The sequence below is a fragment of the Salmo trutta genome, chromosome 4, assembly GCF_901001165.1.
Source record: "Salmo trutta chromosome 4, fSalTru1.1, whole genome shotgun sequence".
NCBI lineage: Eukaryota > Metazoa > Chordata > Actinopteri > Salmoniformes > Salmonidae > Salmo > Salmo trutta.
The window spans coordinates 3,200,793-3,210,855 of NC_042960.1; the positions used below are offsets into that span (position 1 = coordinate 3,200,793).

The following is a 10,063-nucleotide window of genomic DNA, read 5'->3' on the forward strand; positions in this document are numbered from 1 at the left end:
TGCAGGTGCCTTGGTGGAAGAGTGGGGTAACATCTCACAGCAAGAACTGGCAAATCTGGTGCAGTCCATGAGGAGGCAATGCACTGCAGTACTTAATGCAGCTGGTGGCCACACCAGATACTGACTGCTACTTTTGATTTTGATTCCCCTTTGTTCAGGGACACATTATTAAATTTCTGTTAGTCACATGTCTGTGGAACTTGTTCAGTTTATGTCTCAGTTGTTGAACCTTGTTATGTTCATACAAATATTTAAACATGTTAAGTTTGCTGAAAACGCAGTTGACAGTGAGAGGACGTTTCTTTTTTTGCTGAGTTTATACTCTACAATTTGTGAAATGTAGCTTTACTGTTCTTTTTTAAAATATTTAACACCACTGCTTAGGGAGTGGATCTTCCAGGATGTGCTGAATGTGGACACGAAGAGAGTCTCTCTGGTCTTTAGAACCTTCTACACTATCCTGCTGAGAAATGAAATCATCAGGAAGTACTCCATAGTGAAAGTTAGTATAAAATATTGTGGGACACAAGCAATTTTTTGGGAGTGTAACTCACCGATTCAATGTCATGCAGCGCTCTGAGGAGAATTTCATTATTTATACCATACCTTTCCCCCAAAATGTTTTTGGTCGCAAATCTCATTCAAAGATTGGTTGTTACATTGTTACAAACATTATTGTATGTCAACACTGCGCACAAACACCTCATAAGTGTCTGTGTCCCATAGGTTTTAAATTCTTTACTTGTGCATTCGTATTCCATTATTTCTATTCTGGCTTGTCTGACAATTTGTTCATTTTACAGAGATCTGATCCTGAGCTAGCCTGAGGACTCACACGAAATTCTTCAGCTGCTCTGTCGTTCACTACATACTTTATAGTCTGAGACTGCCATCATTGAAGTTGTTTGTGGTGATGAGGGGCACTAGGGGTGTTGTACAAAATATAGTCATCAGCGATTGGATCGTCTTTAACCAATCAGATTATTCAAGCTGATAAAATATGTTCTAACTGCAGTTTTAATCCAGTGTGTTCTGGCGCTGGCCCAACCCATCGGTTTCTGGACCAATCAGACGGACCCATGCGTTTCCATTCGGTGGTGAATGTTCGGAGAGGTTCCCAGAGCCAGACAAAAAAATACAAAAAAATGACATCCGTGGGCGTGGCGTAGGGTTTGGCAGCAGCAAGTAGTCTTGATATCCAGGAAAACCCTGAGCACCAGTAGTATCTGAAAGTAGATGAGCCAGTATTTTGTGGTTGCAGGTTACTGTAAATAACGATATAAATAAACCATTACATACTCGCTGCATGCTTGCTGCGCTGCATACAGCCCTATTACCAATGTGATTATGAAATGGTGCTTGTGATGCAAGAGACCCCACTTTAAATCTTTGTCATACTTCATATTATTATTTGGAAGGCTACTCCTCTTACACCTTTTTAAGCTAGAAACGTCATTCAAACTTTAAATGTGCAGAGGTCAGGACCAATGTGCTTGCAAGGAACTCTATATCTTTTTACATTTTTTATTTAACCTTTATTTAAATGTGCAAGTCCGTTAAGAACAAATTGTTATTTACAATGACGGCCTACACCGGCCAAACCCGGACGACGCTGGGACAATTGTGCGCCGCCCTACTGGACTCCCAATCATGGCCGGTTGTGATACAGCCTGAATTCCAACCAGGGTGTCTGTAGTGACGCCTCTTGCACCGAGCTGCAGTGCCTTAGTCCACTGCACCACTCGGGTGCCCCTTTTGTACTTTTTAAACTACTGAGCTTTTAGTCCTTTATTCACTTTCATAGTTTTTATTCAACATTCTAAAGGTCCTATTGTGACATCATCAACTCCCAGACTTCCAACATCCATTCACGGTGAACAATGAAACTTTTGACCCAAATCGGCAACTTTGACCACTTTTCCAGCACTTTAGATAAAAACCTAGAGGGTATGACATTGAGGTCTACTTCTCTGGTATTTAAATCTGGAATCAGAACATAATTATCTACTACCAATCAAAAGTTACAGCTGTTTGTCTCATCCTTCAGCAGCCCAAACGGAGTTGTTGCTGTGGATACCAATGCATTTCAATGGCAGAAAAAGGGGCCATAGACTAGAATGGTACAAAAATGTTTTTTTGTTGTTTAGACCTCCTCTTTCACCATTTTAAGCTATCAACTCCAAACCAACGTTGACAGGTTCGGTCTGACCATACTTAGATTGCTTGTCAATTTTTTTTTTTAATTCTTATATACTTTTTTTTTAAACCATAACCATTTGCAATTTGCATAAATTAACATCGGTTTGAATGAGAACCATAGGAATACAGAGGTAGCTATTCAAAACGGTCTTGCTCCATGGCCAATTAAACTACCAGACCAACATTAAAATGTTCAGGCTATGCTAACTTAAAATTATTTTAAACTCTTATTGACTATAACTATATACATTTGAAGAAATTAGCATAAAATAACTCACCTACAGTAAACTCTTGAACGTTCATGATAGACCAAACCAACTTTGACATGTTCAGGCCATTGTAGCTTGAAATGATTTAAAACATTTATCAACTATAACTATATAAATAGTTAACTTGTTATACTTCTTCCACTACCACAAAATACTTTTAGAGCTAAAGCAAGCTCCACAACTTTACTTAATGTAAAGTTACCTATGTTTTTTTTCCATTTACAATATTCTAATTTGTAAAAACAAAAAATGAAATGTTAGCTAGAAATCCCATTGGCTATTTATCCATTATATTTACAGATTATATTTTTTGTGCTTTCTCAGTGCGGTGTTTCAGTTCGTTTTGAGACTACTAACACTTAGCCTACTCGTTTATTTACTTATTTTTAACTGAAGAAATATATTTTTTCTCTTTAAATTCAGGTTGTTTGCGGATTCTGTATTTTTGTATTTGAATATAATAGTGAAATATTTTTTAGAGGACAAGGAAGGCGGATTTTCAAAACATTCGATTAATTTTAGTAGCACCTACAACATGATAGAGCAACGGGTGGCAACGTTGAAAGGTTGAACTAACAAGTCGTGTGTGTAACCAATTTTTATTTTAAAAACCAACCTTTATTTTGAAAAACAATTCAGGAAGTAGCCTTCGTTTTGTTTCCGGAATGAATTTCTGTGTGTGTAGTCTACCGTCTACATTGTGAACGTTGAATTCTCAAATCGTTGACTGAATACTGCAATTTACTATAACATAATTGTTTAACATTTACATAGTTCCAAGGACATGTGCGATAGCGTCGCATTTCATGCTCAGCTAGCTTCAATAATTGAGGTTTTGGCGAATGCAGCCGTTGCCGAAATATGTAAACTTGTAGATGACGGCCATGCTGCCTTACGTTTGGAAATTTCTCATAGCCAGAAAGAAATCGATAACCTGCGGAGGAAGCTGCTTTTGACAAAATACCAGAGTTCTCAACGGGGCGCAGAGAAATTCGGAGCCCTGCGACGCACAGTTCACAGGCGCGACACCGATCTTGTTGCCCGGGAAAGAGAGAGCTTAGTAGGAAAGTCATCAGGCAGACATGGATATTGTAGGTTTTTTACCTTATTTAAACGCGTTCAAAATCATTTGTAATGTAGAATGTATAACGTTTATGAGGGTGTATCTTTTCTGGTGCAGTGGAGAATCGTTTTTCCTACAGTGAAGGGGACAACTTTACAAAAGATGTCACGAACTGGAAAGACGCAAGACGCACAACGACAGACCAGGATGGGGGCATGCAGGTCAGTTGTCATTGACACGGTCAAATTGAGGATTTGTTTTCTCATTTCAAATGGTGGCAGAGATATTTTTCTAATCAAATGTTTCTGATGAATACAAAACAGATGGCAGATATGCAAGAGTCACCTCTTATCAAAATGGAGAACCTTGGCACCAGCAGAACAGGTCATTTTTATGCAACTAATCAAATCTATGCAATTTACACTTTGTTGAGTAAAGCCTTTATTGCAGTATTTGATTAACTTCTTAGTCATTATCCATAACTAATAAATAAGGCAAAAAAGAATCAGTCTCCACTACAGGAAGCTGATGCTGTGCTTTATGTTGACCCATTTCAGAGATTGTCCAACTGGTCAGTGAGAGCAGTGAGAAGATCATTGTAGCAGAACCAGGTTCTTCATCATCTACTGAAACCACAGACCTGGACCAGCAGGGCAACAGACACAGAGCTCCAGACACCTCACTCAATATAGAATCTGAAAACCAGACGTTCCAGCATCCAGCATCACAATACAGCAGAGCGAGACAGGACCATCAGGTTGCTGAGTGTGTGACCTGGGAAACTGACCATCAACCCATATCATACAGCCTGTCTCAATGGACAGAGAACCAAGAGACTGACAACCCAAATGTGAATGCTCCTCACAATGCCGGGCCAGACTCCAAGAGGCTGTCTGGACATCCAGAGAGGAGAGGGGTGTCTGGTAACTCTGGGGTCTACATGTCTGCTTTTGGCTCTCTGGACTGGGTGTCTGATGTGGTGCTGGTGGACTCAGTTCCCATTAAAGTGGAGGCAGATATGAGTTCAGAATGGAGCATAACTGGCCAAGAGGCGACATCTGGAGAGGTCTGTTCAGACAGCAGGCAGCTTGTGGACAACAGAGGAAGAGGGGGAATGGAGTCTGGACAGACAAAGTGTCCCACTGACACTGAAAACACAGAGCAAGGGACAACTGTAGGATCAATGTCCAAGATGCCAGATTTCAACAGACTGTCCTCCCTAAACAGCTTTTCGTCCCCAAGGGTTACCCTCCACCAGGTTCCCCAAAGAGGGACACCAGCCCCCTTACTGAATTTCAACAGAGGCTCCACTTCTTCATCAAAAGGCAAAGAAAAGCAGCCACAACAGCTAACATCTCACTCGCCCAAGAGGCAATTCCGGTGCAGCCTCTGTGGAAAGGCCTTCCCTCAGCCGGCGCAACTGCGGAGTCACATGCGGGTCCATACGGGGGAGAAACCGTACGGCTGCAGCCACTGCACCAAGCGCTTCTCCCACAGCCACCAGCTGAAGATGCACGAGAGGGTTCACACTGGAGAGAAACCGTTTAACTGTGTCTACTGCGGGAAGTGCTTCACCCAGTCCAGTCACATGAAGAGGCACCTCCTCGTCCACACTGGTGGCAGGCCACAGGACATGGTGCTGCCCTGAGTGTTCCAGGGTGAAGTTTCCCCTTGGTACAGATCTAGGATCAGCTTCCTCTTCTCCAATCCTAACCTTCACCATTAGTAGGAAAACATCTAAAACTGACCCAAGATCAGTGTGTAGGGGCAACTTCACACTACTCTGCCTGGTGTAATTATAGGCAAGGCCAGGAGGTTTTCCTCACCACGTGACCAGACCAAGGAAAGACTCCTGGCCCTAGTTGTAAGGGGAATGGCTCAACACTACTGTGGTTTTCATACTGGGTCCCTGTGTTTTTAACAGTTTGGATGGTTTCCACATTGAACACTACCCTCTGTGTGTAGTGGTAGTGTATTCAGTTCAGCTGGCTTGATGCTTGATCCAGAGTGGATTGATAATTTATAAGTTATTACAGGTGAAGATTTTAAACATCCTTATGAATTTGTATTAGTGCAGGGGTGAACCAAAGAACAGCAATTACGAATGCAGGAAGCTCTGGACAGGTGCCTGGGTGAGCTAGGCCTGTAGATGGTCGAGAGCGCGCTGCTCGGCTCGTCTCGTACCTGGACATAGGGAGGAGGAGGGTGCAGGGAAGAGCGTGACGATGACTGTTACTTTCTGGACATCGACATGGCATAAGAGAAAAGCCACAGGTTCCCTGGGTGCCACCACGCTCCTGGCCCTTGAAACAGATCTGGCGACCCAGCAGGTGCAACGCGAGAGTGCTGACCTGGAATGGTAGGCTGTCAGTGGTTGACTTTATAGAGGGTTTATTATGGTTAGATTTATCGACGGCTTTATAGAACTATCTTGATATCACTTTACACTTTCCATAATATTCAGCCTAGGAAAACCCTTGTCTATTCAAAGTGGCAATTGTTGAGTCCCAGAATTAGAATGAATAGAATTAGAATCCATTCAATTCGATCAGAATTCATATATATATCACTGCTTAGCGGCCAAACTGATTGTTCCGGACTAGCACCTGATCTATATACAGATACAATATGGAAACCATTGAATTAACTTTTGTCTTTGCAGCTTCCTCTGGAGTCGCTGGTGTGGATCTTCCGGGACGTGCTGCGTGTGGACGGGAAGAGAGGCTACTGGAACCTGTCTCTGGTCACAGCGGAACCTTCCGTACCATCCTGAGCAAGCTGTCATCAAGGCAAAGAGTGGCTACTTTAAAGAATATAAAATATATTTTCATTTGTTTAACACATTTTTTAGTTACTACATGATTCCATATGTTAATTCATAGTTTGTCTTCACTATTATTCTACAATGTAGAAAATAGTACAAATAAAGAAAAACCCTTGAAATGAGTAGGTGTGTCCAAACTTTTGACTAGTACTGTATATACTTTTTAAAACTATAACCAATAAAATGTTTCATAAATTAACATAGGTTTGGATGAGAACCATAGGAATACAGAGGTAGGTTTTCAAAATGGTCTGGCACCTCGGCCAATTAAGCTACAAGACCCAACTTTAAAACATTCAGGCTATCCTAACTTAAAATTCACCAAACCAATTTTCACATGTTCAGGCCATCCTAACTAAAAAATATTTAAAACATTGATACTCAATGATCGGCTATGAAAAGCCAACTGACATTTATTCCTGAGGTGCTGACCTGTTGCACCCTCGACAACTACTGTAATTATTATTATTTGACCATGCTGGTCATTTATGAACATTTGAACATCTTGGCCATGTTCTGTTATAATCTCCACCCGGCACAGCCAGAAGAGGACTGGCCACCCCTCATAGCCTGGTTACTCTAGGTTTCTTCCTAGGTTTTGGCCTTTCTAGGGAGTTTTTCTGAGCCACCGTGCTTCTACACCTGCATTGCTTGCTGTTCGGGGTTTTAGGCTGGGTTTCTGTACAGCACTTTGAGATATCAGCTGATGTAAGAAGGGCTATATAAATACATTTGATTTGATAAACTATAACTACAAATGTGCATACATTAGCATATCCATAAAAGGGTACAGCTGTTGTCGGAGTTTAGAGTAACGAAAAGTAGCTAGCTAACGTAAGCTAACAGCTGTCTTGTCATTGAGCAGCCCAAATGTAGCCGTTGCTATGGGTACTCACACGCAGAGGAGCGCATGGGGCAGTGCAGGAAGCAAGAGACAGACCGAGATTAGCTATTGATACTAATTGAGGAAGTTACTGTGTTTCTAATTTTGTGTTGAGAAATCGGGATCCGGTAGGGTAGGGCCTGAGCGTCACCAGCATGGGTAGGGCTCGGCCTAAAATATCATACCTCCGCTTTTCTTTTCATTCAAATAGTTAAACTACCACTAAAATACTTTTAAAGAGCTGTCATCACAGCTGTCATCACTAGATGTACCATCATATTTCCCTCCCCAAATAATAGCCTACATGTTTCTAATTCCTTATGAGTTCCTCTCTTCCACCACAACAGCAAGTCTTCATATTCAGAAAGCATTTTCCATCTCACTTTGAACAACAGACCTATGAATACTCTGTACAGTTTGATCATTACATCATCATTAAACTAAAATCAAACTTCATTGACATTTTTACAAAATGCATCTATCTGAAACCCCCAGCATGGATTGAGTTGCTTTGTTTTCCTATGAGTGTTGTCTACATGATCCTGCCTTTTATTACCATTGTCTGACAGATCTTTGTCCTATGTCTTTCTTCTTTCAGTTTTTACACTTAACTGTATTTAGACATTGTGATCTTACTGCCCCACAATCCAAAGCAATAAGGTTGATATAGTCGTCTGTCGAAGTAATCAGACCAATTGTTTTACTAAATATAACTTTGACTACAGTGCATTCAGAAAGTATTCAGGCCCCTTCCCTTTTTCAACATTTTGTTACGCTTCAGCCTTATTCTAAAATTGATTAAATTTTTTTTTTTTTCAATCTACACACTACACTATAATGACAAAGCGAAAACAGGATTTTAGAAATGTTTGCAAATGTATAAAAAAACAAAAAAAAACAGATACCTTATTTACATAAGTAATCAGACCCTTTGCTATGAGACTAGAAATTGAGCTCAGTTGCATCCTGTTTCCATTGATCCTCGAGATGTTTCTACAACTTGATTGTAAGTCCACCTGTGGTAAATTCAATTGATTGGACATGATTTGGAAAGGCACACACCTGTCTATATGAGATCCCACAGTTGACAGTGCATGTCAGAGCAAAAACCAAGCCATGAGGTTGAAGGAATTGTGTCGAGGCACAGATCTGGGGAAGGGTACCAAAAAATGTCTGCAGCACTGAAGGTCCCCAAGAACACAGTGGCCTCCATCATACTTAAATGGAAATAGTTTAGAACCACCAAGACTCTTCTTCTTGGTCGCCTGGCAAAACTGAGCAATCGGGGGAGAAGGGCCTTGGTCAGGGAGGTGACCAAGAGCCCGATGGTCACTCTAACAGAGCTCTAGAGTTCCTCTGTGGAGATGGGAGTACCTTCCAGAAGGAGAACCATCTCTGCAGCACTCCACCAGTCAGGCCTTTAGGGTACAGTGGACAGACATAAGCCACTTCTCAGTAAAAGGCACATAACAGCCCGCTTGGACTTTGCCAAAAGGCACCTAAAGGACTCTGACCATGAGAAACAAGATTATCTGGTCTGATGAAATCAAGATTGAACTCTTTGGCCTGAATGCCAAGAGTCACGTCTGGAGGAAACCTGACACCATCCCTACGGTGAAGCATGGTGGTGGCAGCATCATGCTGTGGGGAAGTCTTTCAGTGGCAGGGACTGGGAGACTAGTCAGGATCGAGGGAAAGCTGAATGGTGCAAAGTACAGAGAGGTCCTTGATGAAAACCGGCTCCAGAGCACTCAGGACCTATGACTGGGGCAAAGGTTCACCTTCCAACAAGACAATGACTCTAAGCACACAGCCAAGACAACGCAGGAGTGGCTATGGGACCAGTCTCTGAATGTCCTTGAGTGGCCAAGCCAGAGCCTGGACTTGAACCCGATCGATCTCTGAAGAGACTTGAAAATAGCTGTGCAGTGACGCTCCCCATCCAACCTGACAGAGCTTGAGAGGATCTGCAGAGAAGAATGGGAGAAACTCTACAAATACAGGTGTGCCAAGTTTGTAGCGTCATACCCAAGAAGACTCGAAGCTATAATCACTGCCATAGGTGCGTCAATAAAGTACTGAGTGATGGTCTGAATACTTATGTAAATGTCATATTTCAGTTTAATTCATAATTTTTTTTGCAACATTTTGCAACATTCTAAAAACTTGTTTTTTTTCTTTGTCATTATGGGGTATTGTGTGTCGATTGAGGGGGGAAACTATTTAATCCGATTTAGAATAAGGCTGTAACGTAACAAAATGTGATAAAAGTCAAGGGGTCTGAATATTTTCCAAATGCACTATTTAAAGTAAATGCTTTGCTTTAAATAGTAAAGTAAAACTGGTTCAACTTCTTCCACTTTAAGGAGCTAAATCAAGCCCCATAACTTTACTTCTGGTGAAATTACCATCTAGTTAGCAATTTTTTATACAGTTTTGTAATTTATAAAATATATATCTATATATATTCAGATTTTTTTATTTTTAATCTTTCTACTGTTACATTGTTCAGAGTTAGAGTGCATTCTCAGTGTGGTGCTTCAGTTAGTTTTGAGACTACTAACCCTTAGCCTTCTCTCTTGATTTACTTATTTTTAATTGAAGGAATAAATTTATTACTTTTAAATTCAGGTTGTATGCTGATTCTGTATTTTTGTACTTTAACTTATTAGTAAAATTGTTGAAAGACAACGTGTGCTTGTTATATTTGTATTCACTTAATTGAAAAGGCAAATTATATTTTTTAACAATTTGATTTATTTTAATAGCAGCAACAATATGATACAGCAGCAGGTGGCAATGTTGGAAGTTTGAACTATGGTAAA

The 10,063-nt window shown here is 40.9% G+C and overlaps 1 protein-coding gene across 2 annotated transcripts; it reads left to right on the forward strand.

The window, feature by feature from the left end:
- The first annotated feature begins 280 nt into the window (after positions 1-280).
- On the forward strand, positions 281-6,556 carry LOC115191666 (B-cell CLL/lymphoma 6 member B protein). Of its 2 annotated transcripts, none has more exons than XM_029749490.1 (5): positions 281-502; positions 3,649-3,752; positions 3,855-3,915; positions 4,089-5,890; positions 6,194-6,556. In XM_029749490.1, coding segments are annotated over exons 1-4 (1,257 nt in total). In that variant the 5' UTR covers positions 281-501; the 3' UTR covers positions 5,180-5,890; positions 6,194-6,556. The 2 variants fall into 2 exon arrangements, with proteins under 2 accessions (XP_029605350.1, XP_029605349.1); XM_029749489.1 differs by lacking the exon at positions 281-502 and adding an exon at positions 1,675-3,559.
- Positions 6,557-10,063: the final 3,507 nt, after the last annotated feature.

What these genes read in the sequence shown, in the direction of transcription:
- LOC115191666 (XM_029749489.1), top strand. Translation starts at nt 3,253, where the DNA reads ATGTGCGATAGCGTCGCATTTCATGCTCAGCTAGCTTCAATAATTGAG. An exon ending in ATCAGGCAGACATGGATATT is followed by an intron (nt 3,560 to 3,648) that starts GTAGGTTTTTTA and finishes TTTCTGGTGCAG; the next exon opens with TGGAGAATCGTTTTTCCTAC. An exon ending in ACCAGGATGGGGGCATGCAG is followed by an intron (nt 3,753 to 3,854) that starts GTCAGTTGTCAT and finishes AATACAAAACAG; the next exon opens with ATGGCAGATATGCAAGAGTC.